Genomic DNA, 21,946 nt, shown 5'->3' with positions numbered 1-21,946 from the left:
CTGCATGATTTCATCTGATCATCTAATTAGATAATTGCATAAATGAGCAGGTGTAAAGGTGTTCTCTGATAAAGTGGCCAGTAAGTGTTTATATGTTTCATTATGGTAATGTATAAAACCTAAATCTATTATGCATTGTACAGAAACAGTGATAAAACTGACTCCAAATTATATTAGTCAACATATCCCATATATTTATTTTGCAATTAATTCACTGTAAAATACTGATAATCTCACAATGACAGTAAAGTTATTTTAAAGATCCTGTAGTAATCACTGAATCCTGATCGGAACTGTGGTGGACACCGTGGCTATCCGTGAAACTCTGACTGAGAGGCAGAAATACAGAGTGGTTGAGATTCCAGTGTACGATACAAACAAACAAACATTCCCTATTAGGACAAAAAGTTGCTAATCCACCTGAAACCCACTGACAGAGAGAAAGTGTAATTTTAAGCAGATTGAATTCAGGAGCTGTGACATGGCAACAGTCCTGAAAGGCAACAATTACACTGAAATGACCAAAAAAATTAAAGTTGCATCAATGAACAGCCTTATAATGTCACAGAAAAAGTAATTATAGAAAATATTTTAATAAATCCTCACAAAGCTGCAATTAATCTGAAAATGTATATGCCAAAACTGATCATCCAATTTGCAAACCTAGGTTATAAGTGTCATCTTGAGGTCAAGTATTAACTAATAATAGTACAGAGACAAGGTATTCTGTTTGAAAAAGGTACTTAAATCCACGAATGAGTAGAAAAAATATTTTGAAAGCTAAAACAGTCCCTGAGAACCTTTACAAACATTAAGAATATTAAGGACTGAAAAGGGGAACACAATTTATAATTATTTTGAAAGGGAATGATTCAAACTGAAGCCGAATGTATATCAAAATATATGCAACAAGATATAGTGGGTTTGAAATGTCCAAAACAAATCTATAGCATCCGTTTCTAGATTCAAGACACTGGTTTAAACTCACAAGTGTGTCGTTAAAATAATATAATACACCATCAATATACATTAAGGAAATCCAATTTCAAAGAGGAAATTAATTCACATAAATGAGAGCACTGATTAAGATATCGCTTGCATTCCATCAGCTTTCACTTGTCCAAGGCATACACAGTATACAAATAAACACTTTCTGCATTAATGTTACATTATTTGCTGCAAGTTCCATGTACTAAAAAAAAAGAATTCACATACCATACACAAGATATAAATGTACAGTGTGATCAAATATATATATTTTTTGTATACAACTACATAAATAATTTCTTTGAGATCTTTATAACAGACTTTAATATTGAAGTAAATTTTATGCAGAACATATGCAGAAATTTAAAAGGTTTAAATAGTCAAAATAGAACAAAAAACGAAAGGGTAAACAACATAAAAAAAAAAAATCTAAAACATACTTTGAACAATGTTTAAAATATATATTTTTTGTTGTTAAAGGCAAAGAAAAGCCTCAGCTCAATAAGTCGATTTTTTTTTTTACATGATCATTTACTGACAGTTCAGTGAATGAGAAGCAGTCTTCCACAAGGTCACGATTAGCTGTCAATCATCTCAGAAAGCTCCAACAATAGGTCATCCTCGCCTTTGCCTGGGTCCAGTTCAATCTCATCCTCCAGCCTGTCGTCAGTAAATTCATCCAGCAGGTCCTCAAAATCATCCACTGTTGAGTTTTCTGCAGGAGCACTGCCACGTGCAGAAGCTAAACTCGCTCGACGTGGCCGAGTTTGGGTTGGAGTCTTAATGACAGGGCTACAAAATAAATAATTAATCCAGGTTAATTTACAAAATATATTTTTCTGCAATTATAAAAAGTAAAAAAATTATAAAAAAAGACACACTATTATATATATATATATATACACACATACACATACATACACACACACACACACACTATATACAGTGAGGAAAATAAGTATTTGAACACCCTACTATTTTGCAATATGTCTCAATGATCCTAAGGAAGGTGAGAAATCAGCCCAGAACTACACGGGAGGAGCTGGTCTATGACCTGAAAAGAGCTGGGACCACCGTTTCCAAGGTTACTGTTGGTAATACACTAAGTCGTCATGGTTTGAAATCATGCATGGCACGGTAGGTTCCCCTGCTTAAACCAGCACATGTCCAGGCACGTCTTAAGTTTGCCAATGACCATTTGGATGATCCAGAGGAGTCATGGGAGAAAGTCATGTGGTCAGATGAGACCAAAATAGAACTTTTGGGACATAATTCCACTGAACGTGTTTGGAGGAAGAAGAATGATGAGTACCATCCCAAGAACACCATCCCTACTGTGAAGCATGGGGGTGGTAGCATCATGCTTTGGGGGTGTTTTTCTGCACATGGGACAGGGCGACTGCACTGTATTAAGGAGAGAATGACCGGGGCCACGTACTGCGAGATTTTGTGGAACAACCTCCTTCCCTCAGTTAGAGCATTAAAGATGGGTCGAGGCTGGGTCTTCCAACATGACAATGACCCGAAGCACACAGCCAGGATAACCAAGGAGTGGCTCTGTAATAAGCATATCAAGGTTCTGGCGTGGTCTAGCCAGTCTCCAGACCTAAACCCAATAGAGAATCTTTGGAGGGAGCTCAAACTCCATGTTTCTCAACGACAGGCCAGAAACCTGACTGATCTCGAGAAGATCTGTGTGGAGGAGTGGGCCAAAATCCCACCTGCAGTGTGTGTAACCTGGTGAAAAACTACAGGAATCGTTTGACCTCTGTAATTGCAAACAAAGGCTACTGTACCAAATATTACCTTGCTCAGGTGTTCAAATACTTATTTGCAGCTGTAACATACAAATAAATAGTTAAAAAAAAAAATCATACATTGTGATTTCTGGATTTTTTTTTTTTTTAGATTATGTCTCTCACAGTGGACATGCACCTACGATGACAATTTCAGACCCCTCAATGATTTCTAAGTGGGAGAACTTGCAAAATAGCAGGGTGTTCAAATACTTATTTTCCTCACTGTATGTATGTGTGTGTGTAATTATATATATATATATTTTTTTTATTATACACACACACACACACACCAAAAGTTTGGACACACCTGCTCATTTAAAGAGTTTTCTTTATTTTCATGACTATGAAAATTGTAGAGTCACATATAATTGTGGAATTATATACATAACAAAAAAGTGAACTGAAAATGTCATATTGTAGGTTCTTCAAAGTGTAGGCATCAAGAGAATGCCAAGAGTGTGCAAAGCAGTAATCCAAGCAAAAGGTGGCTACTTTGAAGAACCTACAATATGACATATTTTCAGTTCACTTTTTTGTTATGTATATAATTCCACATGTGTTAATTCATAGTTTTGATGCCTTCAGTGTGACTCTACAATTTTCATATAGTCATAAAAATAAAGAAAACTCTTTAAATGAGCAGGTGTGTCCAAACTTTTGGTCTGTACTGTATTTTATTTTATTATATATATATATATATATATATATATATATATATATATATATATATATATATATATATATATATATATATATATATATATATATATATATATATATATATATATATATATATATATATATAGAGCAGTAGCCACTACTAATCTGTAACTATACTCAAGTATCAACAATTAAATTACTGACATCTCAATAACAAAGGAAAATGTTTTACATTTTAATAATTTTTTTTTTTTTTTTTTTTTTTTTTTACATTTTCCTAAACACCAGAAACAAGCATCATAGAAAATATTAGCATCACAAAAGCCATTTATAGAAAGCATCAGAGGGTTGCCATCCTTTTTCACATTCTGGTGTTTGATGTGAGCATTAAGTAAAACTCAAACTGTATCTCCATGAATGTATGCGTTGTGCTGCTGCCACATGATTAGTAAACTGCATGATATGGTGAACAGGTATTTTTCATAAATTGTATTGCTCAGAACACCAAAAAGCTTTATATGCTAAAGTATTTGTCATTTTCTCTATTGTTTTACCAAGAGATAAATTCTGACATAATGCTTCATCTTCAAGGGGACATTTTACCTAATTATAAAACCTATGAATGATTAGAAATGAGCTTGATGTAAGAGCTTGTTTTCTCTTTGTTTTCCGATTTTTTTGTCTATGTTAAAAACTACTGGCTAGAAATTAACCTTGTTTTTTCGTGCACGTGTTCCTACGAAAGTGGTCAATGGGTGTATTTTATTACTGTTTACTAACAAAAATAAATATATTACAATTAACTAAAATAAAATGCCAGATTAATGGCTTCATTTCCTATAGAACCTTGAATAAAAACATTTAGAGGCCTAAAAATCTCATACAGAAAAAGAAAGGGAAAAAAAGAAACAACAAATACCTTTTTGGAACTGAAGGGGGATCAGGTGGGCCTTGCTCAGCAAGAGATGATGTCTGATGTACCCTGTCTTCCACTTCTAGTGGTGTGCAGGATGGTGCAGACAACTATGGGACACAAAAACAAATATTAAAGAACACTTTAGTCAATTTAACTCTGAATTAAATGTAAACATTACTGTATTACTGTCCAATGCTTCACCCGAGTCTGCTTGAACTTCTTGTCAGCAGCAGGATCAGGGACAGCATTGAGAGGTTTCACTGCAGCAACAGCAGAACCATGTATGCATGCAGTTTTCCTTTTCTGGCCAGGTTTCAGCGGAGGAGTTGGCCTCATCACTGATGGTTTAACATTCAGTTTGGGTCTCACTAAAAAAAAAAAACAGAAAAGAGTCAGTTTCACATACATGCAAAGGTACATACATATATACAGTGAGGAAAATAAGTATTTGAACACCCTGCTATTTTGCAAGTTCTCCCACTTAGAAATCATGGCGGGGTCTGAAATTGTCATCGTAGGTGCATGTCCACTGTGAGACATAATCAAAAAAAAAATCCAGAAATCACAATATATGATTTTTAAACTATTTATTTGTATGATACAGCTAAAAATAAGTATTTGAACACCTGTCTATCAGCTAGAATTCTGACCCTCAAAGACCTGTTAGTCTGCCTTTAAAATGTCCACCTCCACTACATTTATTATCCTAAATTAGATGCACCTGTTTGAGGTTGTTAGCTGCATAAAGACACCTGTCCACCCCATACAATCAGTAAGAATTCAACTACTAACATGGCCAACACCAAAGAGCTGTCGAAAGACACTAGAGACAAAAATTGTACACCTCCACAAGGCTGGAAAGGGCTACGGGGAAATTGCTAAGCAGCTTGGTGAAAAAAGGTCCACTGTTGGAGCAATCATTAGAAAATGGAAGAAGCTAAACATGACTGTCAATCTCCCTCGGACTGGGGCTCCATGCAAGATCTCACCTCGTGGGGTTTCAATGATTGTTCAATCATTGTTCAATTTTGGAGAACAACCTCCTTCCCTCAGTTAGAGCATTAAAGATGGGTCGAGGCTGGGTCTTCCAACATGACAAATGACCTGAAGCACACACCCAGGATAACCAAGGAGTGGCTCTGTAAGAAACATATCAAGGTTTTGGTGTGGCCTAGCCAGTCTCCAGACCTAAACCCAATAGGGAATCTTTGGAGGGAGCTCAAACTCCGTGTTTCTCAGCGACAGGCCAGAAACCTGACTGATCTGGAGAAGATCTGTGTGGAGGAGTGGGCCAAAATCCCTCCTGCAGTGTGTGCAAACCTGGTGAAAAACTACAGGAAACGTTTGACCTCTGTAATTGCAAACAAAGGCTACTGTACCAAATATTAACATTGACTTTCTCAGGTGTTCAAATACTTATTTGCAGCTGTATCATACAAATAGTTTAAAAAAAATCATACATTGTGATTTCTGGATTTTTCTTTTTAGATTATGACTCTCACAGTGGACATGCACCTACGATGACAATTTCAGACCCCTTCATGATTTCTAAGTGGGAGAACTTGCAAAATACCAGGGTGTTCAAATACTTATTTTCCTCACTGTATGTGTATATATATATATATATATATATATATATATATATATATATATATATATATATATATATATATATATATATATATCCCAGTTAAAACTATTTAATTGTACCTTTTAAGTCAGCTGATTTGCTGTGGGGCACCTTGGTAATTCCTTGAGTGTTCTCCCAGTGTGGCTCCTGTGATTGTGAAGAATCTGCCATCTCTGACACTTGCACAGGAGGTGCCATTGAAGCAGATGATTTCGTAGGGCTCATATGCAGAGCGTTCTCCATGTTCTGCAACTCTGGAGACTTCCTCTGAAGTGCTACAGAAGGAGCAGGAAAGGTCTGCTGACTGATTGCTTCCTGTAGGGATGAATTTGCCTGGATGCTTATTCCTTGTCTGATGACTGCAGGAGTCTTCTTTTCACAAAGTTCTGGGATTGGTTTCTGGGCAGCTTGAGCTGGCTCGGCAGAAGATGCAGCCTGCTCCTGCTGCTTCCGAAGTTTTTTCTCTCGCATAATCTCTTCAAAGCTCTTTACCGATACATCCTGAATGGAGGTTTCGCTCTTTCCATTTGTTACAGAGGACTGCATTTAAACGAGGATACATTTTAGAATTGGATTTAATGCAAAATAATGATGTTTAAAAATGATAACTAGACAACTAGGCCTTGCCTCTTTGGTGCAGTCCACCACCGTTTCCTTCTCCGAATCCTGTAATTGTTGAGATCTAGCAGCTGTTTAAAATAAAATGTTATAAATATCAAATAAATGATCAATTTTCAATTTCCATAAGCCATTCAACAAATTACAAAACAAGGGGGAAAAGAGAGTGTTAAAAAAAATAAAAACATTTTATAAACAAATACTTACACCCAGTCTTGCCAATGCAAAGAATTCGTCTTTTTGGGACTGAATCACTTGAGCTTGGTGCATCATTTGTGGTGTCCTGAGTCTTTGCTTGCATTCTGGCAGCTTTTTCTTTACGAATCTCTTCAAGTGTCTTTACTCTTATCTCTGCTGCTTGGGCAGTCTGTTTGTTCACTCCAGTAATTGAAGAACCCTCAGTTTTCTCAGTACTAGCAGTGCCTTGCTGAGGTACCACCTTGGTCTCCTGGAGTTTCTTCTTTTCATGCAGGATTTCTGAGAAAGTCTTTACATTGTGCCCACTGACAGGCTTATTTACCTTTTTGGTGGAAGGTAATGTATTTGTGAGGGCCTCTGCGACAACGTCCACACCTTTGTTCTGCATCTGAGATTTAGAAGCTTTCTCTAGACGAATCTCCTCAAGAGTTTTGATCCGAATCTCACCAGAACCCTTTGGCTCACTGTTTGGTGTCTTAGGTGCACTACCATCAGAGGTAATTCCAAGTCGTTCACGAACTGTTCTTACAACTAAAACTGTAGATATAAAGAGGTTTTTAAAATCAGAATACAATTGCACTGGCAATATACAACATGGACTCTAAAAGGAAACATTTACCTTTCTCAGGAGGCATACTGATTTTATCCTCAGTGGAATCAACAAATACACCAAGGCGTTTAGCAAGGGAGCCTTTCAGCTGTAGACCACCTTCAACAACCATTTCTAAACAAAAACATTTATAAACTTGTAAAATTCCTCTAAAAATGTTATGTTCTTTTATTTTACATGTGTGGTGTGCATGGCATTGTGAAATACAGCTCTCAACATACCGTCATCAGATTTTTTTCCAAGCCTGTCAGTAATTTTTCTTTTTCTGGATTTCCCCAAAGCAGGATCTGAAACAGCCAACGGTGGAAATTAATTGTTGAGTAAACTGTGGATTTTAAGGTTATTTTGTGATAAACAGAATGTATATTTTATAATTTCTACACACTATTATGCTGCCTTAACATCCACGTCTACTCGTATTACCTGACCCAGCAATAGACTAGATGAATCACTCAAACGCAACCACAACTGCAATTTTTTTCTTACTCTAAAAAGGAACTTGCACCAATTGACTAACTTTTTAAACATGTTTTACTGTCTTTTTATTTTATTTGTTTCCTCTGTAAGAACCAACAGATGTTAGAAGAAACCATGCTTGCCTCCCTCAGAACACAACTTGAACAGTAAAGCACAGTAAAGTGGTAAAAAAAAAAAAATAATCCACAACAGCTAGAAAACCTACTCGGGCATAATGGCACACTGGAGTATAAATGTATAAAAGCAGCTCATTGTGTTAGTCCTCACAGTTCAACGTCAACGTTTACGAAAGTGGTTGGGGGATTTATCGGGAAACTAGCAGATGATACGGTGCAGAAAACCATAAGAACGTTTTTCAACCAGAAGCCGTGGGTGGATAAAACCATCCGCGATGCTCTGAGATCCAGCCTCAGCCATAGCGCACCTCAGGGTTGTGTCCTGAGACCCCTGTTCTACTCACTGTACACTGTGTGGCCACTTCCAACTCCACCACCATCAACTTTGCTGACTACACTGTTGTGGTGGGCATGATCTCCAACAATGACGAGACAACCAACCTACATGAGGTTTAAATCCTGTAGAGATGGCGCCAGGAGAACAACCTGCTCCTGAACATCAGCAAGACTAAGGAGTTGATAGTGGACTTCAGCACGAAGCCGGAGCGGTCACACCAACCGCTAAACATCAACGGGACCCCAGTGAAGAGAGTGGACAGTCTCCGGTACCCAGGTGTTCAAACCACACAGAACCTGTCTTGGTCCTGCCACACCAACACCCCAGTTTAGAAGGCCCGGCAGTGTCTGTACCATCTGAGACGCTTAAGGGACTTTAAACTTCCCTCTCGAGTGCTAAAGACTTTACACCACTTCCTGGTTCGAGAACAGCACCATGCAGGACAGGTGAGTCCTCCAGAGGGTGGTGCGTTCAGCTGAACGTACCATCCACACTGAGCTCCCTAACCTGCATGACATCTACAGCACACGGTGCCCGACCAGAGCCAGGAAGATTGTGAAAGACCTCAGCCATCCCAACAATGGACTCTTTTCTTTGTAACTTTCAGGAAAACACTTCCGCTCCCTGAAAGCAGACACAGAAGGAATGAGGAGGAGCTTCTTCCCACAGGCCATTCGGAGTTTGAACCAGGAATCACCCAGGATCTAAAAACTGGCCCACTCTCTCCATTGTCACACTTTTTCTGCATATTTTTTTCTTTTCGCACTACGACACTTTACCTCTCCTTGAACTGCCACCTTAACGTGGTGGAGGAGTTTGAGTACCCGAATGACCCTAGGAGCTATATGCCCCTGGTAGGGTCTCCCAAGGCAAACAGGTCCTAGGCGACGGGTCAGACTAAGAGCGGTTAAAAAAATCCCTTGAGAGACAGAATAAATCAAGGACCGTGACGTCGCCCGGTATGGCGCAGCCGGGGCCTCATCCTGGAGCCAGGCCCGGGGTTGGGGCTCATATGCGAGCGCCTGGTGGCCGGGCCTTCCCCCACGGGGTCCGGCCGGGCTCAGCCCGAAGGAGCGACGTGGGGCCGCCTTCCAGTGGGCTCACCACCTGCAGGAGGGACCGTAAGGGGCCGGTGCAAAGAGGATTGGGCGGCAGTCGAAGGCGGGGGCCTCGACAACCCGATCCCTGGACACGGAAGCTAGCTTTAGGGACGTGGAATGTCACCTTGCTGGCGGGGAAGGAGCCTGAGATTGTGCGTGAGGTTGAAAGGTTCCGACTAGATAGTCGGGATCACCTCTACGCACGGCTTGGGGTCTGGAACCACATTCCTCGAGAGAGGATGGACTCTTCACCACTCTGGAGTTGCCCATGGCGAAAGGCGGCGGGCTGGTGTGGGTTTGCTTATAGCCCCCCAGCTCAGCCGCCATGTGTTGGAGTTTACCCCGGTGAATGAGAGGGTCGTTTCCCTGCGCCTACGGGTCAGGGATAGGTCTCTCACTGTCGTGTGTGCCTACGGGCCAAACGGCAGTGTAGAGTACCCGGCCTTCTCGGTGTCTCTGGGAGGGGTGCTGGAAAGTGCTCTGACCGGGGACTCCGTCGTTCTACTGGGAGACTTCAATGCCCACGTGGGCAGCGACAGTGACACCTGGAGGGGCGTGATTGGGAGGAACGGCCCCCCTGATCTGAACCTGAGTGATGTTCAGTTATTGGACTTTTGTGCTAGTTACAATTTGTCCATAACAAACACCATGTTCAAGCATAAGGGTGTCCATCAGTACACGTGGCACCAGGACACCCTAGGCCGTAGGTCGATGATCGACTTTGTGGTCGTTTCATCTGACCTGCGGCCGTATGTCTTGGACACTCGGGTAAAGAGAGGGGCGGAGCTGTCAACTGATATTGAGTCCGAGTGGACCATGTTCTTCACCTCCATTGTCAAAGCGGCCGCTCGGAGCTGTGGCTGTAAGGTCTCCGGTGCCTGTCGAGGCGGCAATCCCCGAACCCGGTGGTGGACGCCGGAAGTAAGGGATGCCGTCAAGCTGAAGGAGTCCTATCGGGCCTGGTTGGCTTGTGGGACTCCTGAGGCAGCCGACGGGTACCGGCAGGCCAAGCGAACTGCAGCCCGGGTGGTTGTGGAGGCAAAAACTCGGGCCTGGGAGGAGTTCGGTGAGGCCATGGAGAAGGACTATCGGCTGGCCTTGAAGAGATTCTGGCAAACCGTCCGGCGCCTCAGGAGAAGGGAGCAGTGCCCTACCAACGCTGTTTACAGTAGAGGTGGGGAGCTGTTGACCTCACCTGGGGAGGTCGTTGGACGGTGGAAGGAATACTTCGAGAAACTCCTCAATCCCGCCGTCACGTCTTCCATTGAGGAAGCAGAGGCTGAGGGCTCAGAGGTGGACTCGTCCATCACCCAAGCTGAAGTCACCGAGGTAGTCAAGAAACTCCTCGGTGGCAAGGCACCGGGGGTGGATGAGATCCGCCCTGAGTACCTCAAGTCTCTGGATGTTGTGGGGCTGTCTTGGCTGACATGCCTCTGCAGCATTGCGTGGCGGTCGGGGACAGTGCCTCTGGGATGGCAGACCGGGGTGGTGGTCACTCTTTTTAAGAAGGGGGACCGGAGGGTGTGTTCCAACTATAGGGGGATCACACTTCTCAGACTCCCAGGGAAAGTCTAAGTACTGGAGAGGAGAATACGGCCGATAGTAGAACCTCGGATTCAGGAGGAACAGTGTGGTTTTCGTCCAGGCCGTAGAACACTGGACCAGCGCTATACCCTCTACAGGGTGCTGGAGGGTTCATGGGAGTTTGCCCAACCAGTCCACATGTGTTTTGTGGATTTGGAGAAGGCATTCGACTGTGTCCCTCGCGGCGACCTTTGGAGGGTGCTCCGGGAGTATGGGGTCCGGGGTCCTTTACTAAGGGCTGTCCGGTCCCTGTACGACCGAAGCAGGAGCTTGGTTCGCATTGCCGGCAGTAAGTCAGACTTGTTCCCGGTGCATATTGGACTCCAGCAGGGCTGCCCTTTGTCACCGGTTCTGTTCATAATTTTTATGGACAGAATTTCTAGGCGCAGCCAGGGGCCGGAGGGTGTCCGGTTTGGTGACAACGCAATTTCGTCTCTGCTCTTTGCAGATGATGTTGTCGTGTTGGCTTCATCAAACCAAGACCTTCAGCAGTCACTGGGACGGTTTGCAGCCGAGTGTGAAGCGGCTGGGATGAGAATCAGCACCTCCAAATCCGAGGCCATGGTCCTCAGTCGGAAAAGGGTGGCTTGCCCACTTCAGGTTGGTGGAGAGTTCTTGCCTCAAGTGGAGGAGTTTAAGTATCTTGGGGTTTTGTTCATGAGTGAGGGAAGGACGGAACGGGAGTTTGACAGACGGAACGGTGCAGCTTCTGCAGTAATGCGGTCGATGTACCGGTCTGTCGTGGTGAAGAAAGAGCTGAGCCGCAAGGCGAAACTCTCGATTTACCGGTCAATCTACGTTCCTACTCTCACCTATGGTCATAAGCTCTGGGTCATGACCGAAAGGACAAGATCCCGGATACAGGCGGCCGAAATGAGCTTTCTCCGCAGGGTGGCTGGGCGATCCCTTAGAGATAGGGTGAGAAGCTCGGTCACTCGAAAGGAGCTCAGAGTAGAGCCGCTGCTCCTCCACATCGAGAGGGGTCAGCTGAGGTGGCTCGGGCATCTGTTCCGGATGCCTCCTGAACGCCTTCCCGGGAGAGACTATGTCTCCCGGCTGGCCTGGGAACGCCTCGGTGTCCCCCCGGAAGAGCTGGAAGAAGTGTCTAGGGAGAGGGAAGTCTGGGCATCTCTGCTTAGACTACTGCCCCCACGACCCGGCCCCGGATAAGCGGGAGAAGATGAGATGAGACTACGACACTTTAATCACTTTAATCTCTGGACATGCACAGCACAGTGCACTTTATACCACACCATACCGCACACGGTCACTTTAAGAACAATCACATCAACCACCTTAAATTTTTACTGTTTACTGTCATAAGCATCCTTATATATACACTCATATCTTTATACATTTTATATAGTTTATACTTTATTTATCTGCCTTCTTTTTTTCTTGGTTTATCTTTCTCCCCATCCTATTCCCCACATGCCGGACCGTCGTAAAAAGCATTTCACTGCATGTCGTACTCTGTATGCATGTGACAAATAAAATTTGATGTGGACTTATATTTTCTCTAGTCTCACTGTAGATTCTCAGTATCAAATGTACAAAACCACAAGATATTTCCCAGAAAAGCTACAGGTGCAACACATGGTAGTTCCATAAAGTTACCCCCAGTATACAGACAAAAAAATCAGCTTTTTTCTTTAACTAGTCTTTGTGTCTCAAACAAAATCCCGTTCGAATATTAAGAAATCACAATGGTAAAATGTCCTATTAAATACATGTAGACGTGCAAAGGTTCCCATAGCATACCAATTGTATTGACCACTCCCATCTGTGAAACAGATTGAATTATTTCCTTCTCTGTGCCAGATCCATTGCTACCCCGCTTTGAGTCAAAACAATCCAACCTTTGCACAAAAGGATGACCTGAAGATAAAAAGAGAAATACATAAAAACACATTGTATTTGCACCATTATATGCAACAGAGAATACAAATGTATATATATTTGACATAGAATTGTACCTGCTCTATTTAGACTGGCCTTTAGAGCTTTCCCCAGCCTAATCTCCTCAAGTGTTTTGATACCAAAATTCAGTGAGTCATCTGTACAACAATTACAGAAAAATTTAAATACATTTTAAAATTAAAATAAAAGAACTTCGTCTGAACAACAATAACGAGAAGGAAGATATGCCTAAGATATATTACCTCTTCCAAAGCTGAGCAGTTTCTTTGGAGAGACACCAGAAGCTTCCTCTCCCTCTTCGGAAAACTGATCTACTAATGGGAACACCGAACATTTAAGATTCTAAAACAAAATCTGCCCAGCACTGAGGTGAATAAGAATCACCATCTTACCATCTTCATCATCCTCATCATCCACGGGATTAATGACTACTGGTGGGTGTGTGGGACTGGGGACACTCTCTTGAGTCTCCACCTTAATGACCCCTCTGAGCTGTGGGTTAGTTGTGCTAGAAATGTTAGCAGGAGGAGATGAAGCATGGTCGACCTGTGGCATTTCTTCGTCTCTTTCCTTTCGGATTACAGGCCCTGTGCGGTAAATGATCATGAAGGAATTAACTTTTTTGCACTTTAATAAAAAAAAAAAAAAAAAAAAAAACACTTAATTGATGTCTAGTATTATTTGTTATTTATTTATTACTATTTTTTTTTACCTTTGTCTGGGGCAACAAAAAGGCCATCAATGAAACGTGGCTTCTCATGGTGAAAAGCACAATGAGACTTTTGGCATCCACCAGGCTGATTTTCCCAGTAACAAGGTATTTCTTTGCGATTTTTCTGAGAGATACAGTATAGTATATAGTTAGCTAGTAATCACAAGACTGTCTTTTAGACAAAAAGTACATAAAAAAAATTATATTTCCTTTAGGTTACAGATTTATAGAAATTACATCCTTATTTAAGGTAAAATGAAGCTGCAGATACATTGGACTATACATATTATTGGGCTGTGCTGAATACTAGGGCTGCAACAACTAATTGAGAAAATCATTAATGAAAATTGTCGTCACCGAATGCCATTAACAAAAATTGGCAAAATAGCGTTGCATCACATTTTATATTGATTTGTTTAAAGTATGGTTGTCATCTGCAAAATACAATACAAATGTTGATTTACACCAATTACTTCCCCTTTTATACTTAAATGTGTTTTTTTTTTTTTTTAAAAAGAAAGAAACAACCGATCATGATTGATTTTGTTCAAAGGAGAAATGTCCCATGCACGCCTCAACAAGCAGCAACTAATCTTTAAAATGTCAAAATTAAAGATAGTTCGACTTACTATGTGGCCTTTGCATTTTTCAATATACACATACATATACCATGAAATAGGGTTTTATACAGTTATAAGAAAAACATCCCTCTGATTTATCCATTATTAAAATCATTAGTTGCAGCCCTACTGAAATACAGTATTCCCCTGCTAATAATCCATCGCGGAATTGCATTTGCCACAACTAATTTGTTTAGCTGATTTTCCCCGTCTCTTGCAGACAGCACGATGAACCAAAAAACTTATAGGGAATTTTTTTCCATGGAGTTTTACGCTGAAATAATGAAATTATAGGTAATTAAAAATGAAGTATAATGTTAATACAGTACTGTATACATAAAATTGCATTTTGGGGTAGGGTCCGTTCATCGCGTTTTTTCGAATATCATGGGCGGTTTAGGAACGTAACCAGCATGATAAACTAGGGATTACTGTACCCTAATGATATACAATGGTATCTCGTACCTGTAGAATAATCTCATAGCTGCTGGTGTTAGAAAATTTATTTTAGTCTGCATGTTTACCTAGAGAGGTTCAAGCAATGTCCACCTCACCTTTATTTCCATGTGACGGTATTTACAATTGTTGCGAAAGCACCGGTTCTCCTGCCAGAGACCGCAGACGGTCTCATTACCCATGGCAGCCTCGCAGTGTCGAAAAGGGCAAGCATCGCCCTTCAAAGAAAGCAAGAACAAAATAGAAAAATCAGGACAAATTGTTTAAAAATGTAAAAGAAAGTCCATGTACCACACAGATCAGAGGCTTATGCAAAGAAGCAATTGTTTATGATGATCTTTCTTTGTTTTTCAAACAATCTATATTACCTTGCTGCAAGTTGAATAATAGTAGAAATAGCAATCATCTCCCTTATTGCTCATGCTGGCTGCGGTCCAGGAATATTCTTGCTGGTCAGGAACTCTTCAAGTGCCGCTACAAAGCTCACTAGTCAAAGTGCAAAAATAATTTTACGTTCAATTTTAAATGTATAGCAAGTTTAATGATACTCAGTGTCCCAAAGCAAAAGTTGTTTAAGGGGAGATTAAAAGGGAGGTGTTAACTTGGTGGTTAAGGCACCGGACTTCGGAGCCGAAGGTCATGAGTTTAATGCCCACCACTGCTGGGCCTTGACCCTTAATGCTCAACTGCTCAGTTGTAAGTCACTCTGGATAAGAGCATCTTCCAAACGTCATATGTAAATTGCAAATATTACCGCCTAGGAAATAATTCTGGTCAACTTACCTGCTGTGGGTAAGACGTCTACCAGGTGTACGTCTTTTGGGTCGTCTCCAAGTTGTAATTGTCCTGAAGGAACACTTGACCGATGAGTTAAGAGTGAATGGGATGAGAGAGGCTTTCGTCACTGAGAAACTTGCTCATCTTAGATTGCTTTGTTACAAATAAATGGTGATGCAAAGTCCATTTCTATTCTTTTGAAAAAGAAAGGGAAGAAAGGGGAAGGGGGAAAAAAAAAAAAAAAAAAAAAAAAAGCTGTGTGAGGGGACAAAAATCTTCCGGCTAAATGTTGGAGGTGACAGCCAGGGAAGCAGGAATGAAAATCTTGTGCATGTGTGTGTAGGGGGAACAAAAAGATGAGGATCTTCTATTTCTTCACGCCCATTGTGGCAATTTCAAGATTGGTAAGGAGATTTAAAAAATTGGTTAAAAAAAAGAATTGCGTGTGGGGATTTAAAAAACAACAAAAAAGCCAATCTTCATAGAAGATTTCTCCATTTGTGGCCTTTATCCAAATCCAGTTATCGCCAGGGCTGTAGAAGAAATTCCTGTATAACCTTTAAAAAGAAACAAAAAACACTCCCACGTACTTCATAAAGTGGGTATATGGGTGAGAAGTTACTCAGTTATTTGACGATACATTCAAGCGCCATGATAACAAAGCAATTGCACATTTAGAGTGAACTTTTCAGAACCTGGAAAAAACATTGCACACCAACATGTATCATCAGCATGAGAGTCAGTCTAGAGTTCAATTAATGTGATATTGAACAGGGATCATGTTTTAAAATTCGTTTTTTTCATATGAGCCGTTTCCCAACTTGAGTTTCTCTCTTGTTCTATTGCAAAATGATTTGCTTTTAAAACCATAATCCCTCTGTCATCTGGTTGAAATATTATCATACCATGAAATGCGGATGAAACCAGACGACGTGGTCGATTTCTCATGATTGAAGTATCGTGAATTTCTCTCGGAGATGAACAAAGTGATTATGGATTTAATAGCTAGTTAACTAAGGATACACTGGGTTTAATTTATTATAGAAATTAGTAATTCAACATGGAAAAAGCTATAGCATTACACTTGCGATATATAGTATGAAAAGCAACACACAATGCTAAACTGCTAAAAAGCTAAAGAGCAAACAAAGCACAACATGGCCGAGTTTGCTTCGCTGAAAACCAACTACTAAATATCAGTTTGTATTTACTAACAATTTAAAATCCATATAACTAACAGAATGGTAATATGTGACTTGATTTGTAGTAATGTTATCACGATTTGGGTGAGATTCACATAACGTGAGCTAACGATCCTTCACTCGATATAAGACACTATACACCAACACTACCGCCAACTGTATTGTCTATGTCCATAAATACACAACTTAACAGAAATAAAAATTTAGAAATTACCACCTTCTATGGATCTGACTTGTTACAACCTGTTATCGTTACCGCATCTTTTGGTCCGCGACTGTCCGGCCTGGGTTATACACACAAAATGGCACCGCACAAGGGAGAGAGGAAATAGCAGCCACAACAAGACCCGCCCACTTGTGCTGCGTTCGATGCGAATTTACAGCTCGGAATTTCTTTCCCTCTGACCTTCAAAACGACAGAACACGCGCGTCTCAACATGGAATTTCAACACGGGTGGGGAAGAAGCCCCGCCTTTTGTAGCAAGTGACGTAACAGAAAAGCACTCCGTTTGCGTCGTAAAGACTTTGTACATGTCACGTGAACATTACATATGTATAGAGTAAAATTCTTTCTTCTTTTATGTTTTCATTCTTATGTTTATATATGAAATAGTTTATATAGACCCTTGCGAGGCCTGTCCGAAGGGAACCCGTCTTGGAAAACCTCTGTATTTCCCTGGTCACTGTACTGTAAATTAGTTTCAATTTTCAGTGTTAGCAATCTTCTATAGCCTAGGCCAGGGATGGGCAAACTTTTTGACTCACGTGCCACAATGGGTTCTTAAATTTGACAGAGGGGCCGGGTCATACACACACACACACACACACACACACACACACACACACACAAACATATATATATATATATATATATATATATATATATATATATATATATATATATATATATATATATATATATATATATATATATATATACAGTACAGTACAGACCAAAAGTTTGGACACACCTTCTCATTCAAAGAGTTTTCTTTATTTTCATGACTATGAAAATTGTAGAGTCACACTGAAGGCATCAAAACTATGAATTAACACATGTGGAATTATATACATAACAAAAAGTGTGAAACAACTGAAAATATGTCATATTGTAGGTTCTTCAAAGTAGCCACCTTTCGCTTAGATTACTGCTTTGCACACTCTTGGCATTCTCTTGATGCCTACTTTGAAGAACCTACAATATGACATATTTTCAGTTCACTTTTTTGTTATGTATATAATTCCACATGTGTTAATTCATAGTTTTGATGCCTTCAGTGTGACTCTACAATTTTCATAGTCATGAAAATAAAGAAAATTCTTTGAATGAGCAGGTGTGTCCAAACTTTTGGTCTGTACTGTATATATAATATATATAAACTTTTGGTCTGTACTGTACATATATATATATATATATATATATATATATATATATATATATATATATATATATATATATATATACATACATACATACATACATACATACATACATATACATACACACACACACATACACACACACACACATATATATATATAAAAAACATTAGAGATTAGAGATTAGAGAAATTTCAGTTTCATCAAGTGCCAAAAGATCATCAAAGATCTTTTTTTTTTTTTGCCAGTGCATCAATAAACACAGCAGAAAAACTCAAGTTCAGTTTCAGTAGGAACAGTGTTGTTGAACTCCCTATTTTGCCAGATTAGATTGACATGGCAGCAGGTCCCCTGGTGGTCTAGTGGTTAAGATGCAGCGCTCTCACTGCTGCGACCCGGGTTCGATCCCCGGTCAGGGAACCATCCCCAGCCACTCTTAGTGCCGGTCCCAAGCCCGGCTAAATTGGGGAGGGTTGCGTTAGGAAGGGCATCCAGCGTAAAAACAAGTGCCAAATCAAACGTGCGGAGAATCCGCTGTGGCGACCCCTAACGGGAGAAGCCGAAAGAAAGTTAGATTGACATGGCAGCACATAGAGGCTGAAATCTGATTGGACAAAGAAAAATCTAACATCCACATACTGGAAGCAGTGCAGCCAAGAGAAACACTACGAAATGAAGAGAATAAAATGTTGGGAATAAATTAATACAATTTCGTGGAACAAATATTAGAATTTGGGCTGTAAATGTAAGTCAGTGCTTCTGATAGTGTTTAGGCCAGCAGAGAAGGCTTTGCTGGCCCTGACCGCCCGCCATAGTCACAGAACACTCTATATTAATGATCCCTCCATATCTGCAGCTTTACCTATGAAAAATCTAGTAATAAAAGGCTTGACTTAATAAATGTTTATATATATATATATATATATATATATATATATATATATATATATACATACATACAGTGAGGAACATAAGTATTTAAACACCCTGCTATTTTGCAAGTTCTCCCATTTAGAAATCATGGAGGGGTCTGAAATTGTCATCATAGGTGCATGTCCACTGGGAGAGACATAATCTAAAAAAAAAAATCCAGAAATCACAATGTATGATTTTTTAACTATTAATTTGCAGGTGAATCCCTGAGGACCTGGGGGCGATCCGTCGCCTTCTGTGGAGCCCTGGGGCGAGACGTCGCCATCTGTGGAGCCTGGGGGCGGGACGTCACCTTCTGTGGCCGGAGGTGTCGGTTCGATGTCCTTCTGCCGGCCAGGCGGTGGTACGGCGACCTCTTCGCAGCCAGGCAGCGGTACTACGACCTCTACGCGGCCAGGCGGCGGTGCGACGACCTCTTCGTGGCCTTTGACTCGAGCTGAGCGCTCCTGGGGACTCCTTGGCTGGAGTGAGCTCTCGTGAAGACTCTGTGGCGGGAAAGCACGCTCCTGGAGACACTGTGGCGGCGAGGCACGCCCACGGGAACCTCGGAACAGAGCGGCACGCTTGTAGAAGCTCTGTGAAGGCATGGTGTGCTCGCCGACGCTCGGAGATGGTGTGGTGCGTCTACGAGAACCCCGGCCTTTGACTCGAGCTGAGCGCTCCTGGGGACTCCTTGGCTGGAGTGAGCTCTCCTGGGGACTCCGTGGCTGGAGTGAGCGCTCCTGGGGACTCCGTGGCTGGAGTGAGCGCTCCTGGGAACTCCGTGGCTGGAGTGAGCTCGTTTGGGGACCCTGAGGCTGGATTGAGCTCGTTTGGGGACCCTGAGGCGCTCTCGTGATGGGTCTGTGGTGGCGCGGCGCTCTCGTGGAGACACTGTTGCGGCGCAACGCTCTCGTGAAGACACTGTGGCGGCGCGGCGCTCTCGTGAAGACACTGTGGCGGCGCGGCGCTCTCGTGAACACTCTGTGTTCCCAGAGCGGAACGCTTGTAGAAGCTCTGTGACGGCATGGTGTGCTCGCCGACGCTCGGAGATGGTGTGGTGCGTCTACGAGAACCCCGGAACACAGCAGCACGCTGGTAGAAACCCTGAGATGAAGCCGCACTCTCATTAAAACATTGGGGCTAAGCTGCATGCTCATGGGAGCTCTGGCACGGAGCCGCGTGCTCTGGAGAACCTTGGAATGGAGCACTTTCCTCCCCAAGGGGACTGTAGTGGAGATCCACCACCTCTATCCCCAACATCCCCAGAAGAGCCCGCTGAATTCGGCGAGTGAGCCAAAATTGCCCCCTTTGCCGCTTTTGGAGCTTCACCAGACAGCGGGGCGATCTTGGCTCTTTCTGAGGGAAACCAGGAAATATTAACGACCACATACTCGTCGATGCTCCGCAGAGGACGCCGCTCAATTCGTCTCTTTCCCCAGAGAAACGAGCCGGTAATCCCCTCGCGCTCGCTGAGGGGCGTGGCGCAATCGCGCTCTCGTGATGCGGCTTCTGTGGTTCCAAACCACGAGGAGCGGCACTGAGCATTCGGTGGAAATTAGAAGCCGGGTTCGGCTGCCGATCCATCGCGGTCGAAATCGCGGAATGGCGAATCCGCGTTCGGTTTAGGTCGGTCCTTCTGTCAGGCTTTTTTATTGCGTCATTACAATTGTGTTTCTGCCGTGTTGTTTCGGTGAATTAGGTATTTCGGCCGAAAATCTTCCGGTGGCCAAATTCTTGGTGCATCCCTGTAATTTATGATTGGCCTCACGCGGGCCGGACAGGGACGTAGTTTGCCCAGGTCTGGTGTAGACTGATGAAAACAGGGGTGATGTGGTCATATTTTCTAGCTCTAGTAAGGACTCTTGCTGCTGCATATTTATGCACTTACTCGAACACCCCGACAGTAAAGCATTACAGTAGTCTAGTCTCGATGTAACAAAAGAGAATCCAGAAATACTACACAATCGAAGTTTTAAAAGAAGTTTACTTCTAGCTGCATGTGGTCCTTGTAAAGGTACTTCCATCTTATCCGAGTTGAGCAGAAGGAAGTTATCAAGCATCCACTGTCTAATGTCCTTTACACACTCCTCAACATTTTTAAGCTAATCTCTCTCATTTGGCTTTGCTGAAATATACAATTGTGTATCATCAGCATAGCAATGTAAGGGAATACCATGTCCCCTTTCAGGAACTCAAGCTGCATTGAAATGCTTTGGGAATGCGCCCGAGTGTTCACGCTCTGAAATAATGTGTGTAATCAGTCAAAAATTGGATGCTGGCCGACACATATAAAACATACATGGAGTGATCTTCTGTTTATCACGAAGTGCTCTGTGTGTTGTGTTGTCTGTCAAATCATCAAAAAAGAAAACAAAACAAAAGCAAGCAAGAAAGTCACGCACACTTTCCAACTGTGCGCTCCTCTTTGCCCCCGCTATATTACAGGGGGGATATGCACAGCTTGTTTGTCGCCTGCTTGGGAGCGGGAGTCAGTTCTCGAGGGAGCCGACTGCGTTCATTGTGCTCACATGTCTTTGCACTCACTCCGCTCCCGCTGGGCACTCTTTGAGAAAGGTGCCCTAAGTAACTCCTCATGGTTCTGGCCCCGCTTTTGCCGAGGCAGGGGGTCTTGCCAGCTCTTGGGGTTTGCAGATGGACCACGTAGAGCATTCCGAGACGGCCTTTCCCCATCTCCAACCTCACCTGCTCGGTCCAGCACTTGCTCACAGGCCTCGAAAGCATGATTTTCGGCGGATTCTTCCCCTTGCGATGAGCGCATGCAACTCTCTTTCCCAACCTTTCCCACACCAAGGTGTCCAGGTCATGGGTTAAGCCATTTTCAGCCCGCCCCTTTACCCCCAGTTTGACTGCGTATCAGGCTGACCTGCTGCATGAGTTGGATGTAGAAGGTGCCCCGGGCAGCCATTTTGAT

General features: G+C 42.3%; 1 protein-coding gene across 5 annotated transcripts; it reads right to left on the bottom strand.

Moving 5' to 3' along the window:
- Positions 1–168: 168 nt before the first annotated feature.
- zc3h11a (zinc finger CCCH-type containing 11A) lies at positions 169–17,080 on the bottom strand. 5 transcript variants are annotated; one of them, XM_083534098.1, is made up of 17 exons: positions 16,937–17,080; positions 15,524–15,586; positions 15,109–15,226; positions 14,839–14,958; positions 13,665–13,788; positions 13,345–13,539; positions 13,195–13,266; positions 13,009–13,089; positions 12,794–12,910; positions 7,640–7,705; positions 7,428–7,532; positions 6,818–7,345; positions 6,620–6,681; positions 6,073–6,532; positions 4,564–4,730; positions 4,366–4,469; positions 169–1,779 (listed from the first exon to the last, which is right to left on the bottom strand). In XM_083534098.1, exons 3-17 carry the CDS (start codon positions 15,160–15,162, stop codon positions 1,566–1,568), a joined length of 2,469 nt encoding a protein of 822 aa, XP_083390224.1. In that variant the 5' UTR covers positions 15,163–15,226; positions 15,524–15,586; positions 16,937–17,080; the 3' UTR covers positions 169–1,565. The 5 variants fall into 5 exon arrangements, with proteins under 5 accessions (XP_083390224.1, XP_083390226.1, XP_083390223.1 ...); XM_083534100.1 differs by having other exon boundaries at positions 13,195–13,263; positions 16,937–17,051; XM_083534097.1 differs by having other exon boundaries at positions 15,524–15,711; positions 16,937–17,005.
- Between the last annotated feature and the right edge of the window lie 4,866 nt (positions 17,081–21,946).

The sequence above is a fragment of the Silurus aristotelis genome, assembly GCF_946808225.1.
Source record: "Silurus aristotelis genome assembly, chromosome: 28".
In the NCBI taxonomy this organism is placed as follows: domain Eukaryota; kingdom Metazoa; phylum Chordata; class Actinopteri; order Siluriformes; family Siluridae; genus Silurus; species Silurus aristotelis.
Note: the sequence above shows the minus strand (reverse complement) of the source record. Positions and strands in the feature narration are given on the sequence as shown.

What these genes read in the sequence shown, in the direction of transcription:
- zc3h11a (XM_083534098.1), bottom strand. Translation starts at nt 15,162, where the DNA reads ATGAGCAATAAGGGAGATGATTGCTATTTCTACTATTATTCAACTTGC. An exon ending in ATTATTCAACTTGCAGCAAG is followed by an intron (nt 14,959 to 15,108) that starts GTAATATAGATT and finishes CTTTCTTTGAAG; the next exon opens with GGCGATGCTTGCCCTTTTCG. An exon ending in TGATGAGGATGATGAAGATG is followed by an intron (nt 13,267 to 13,344) that starts GTAAGATGGTGA and finishes TGTTCCCATTAG; the next exon opens with TAGATCAGTTTTCCGAAGAG.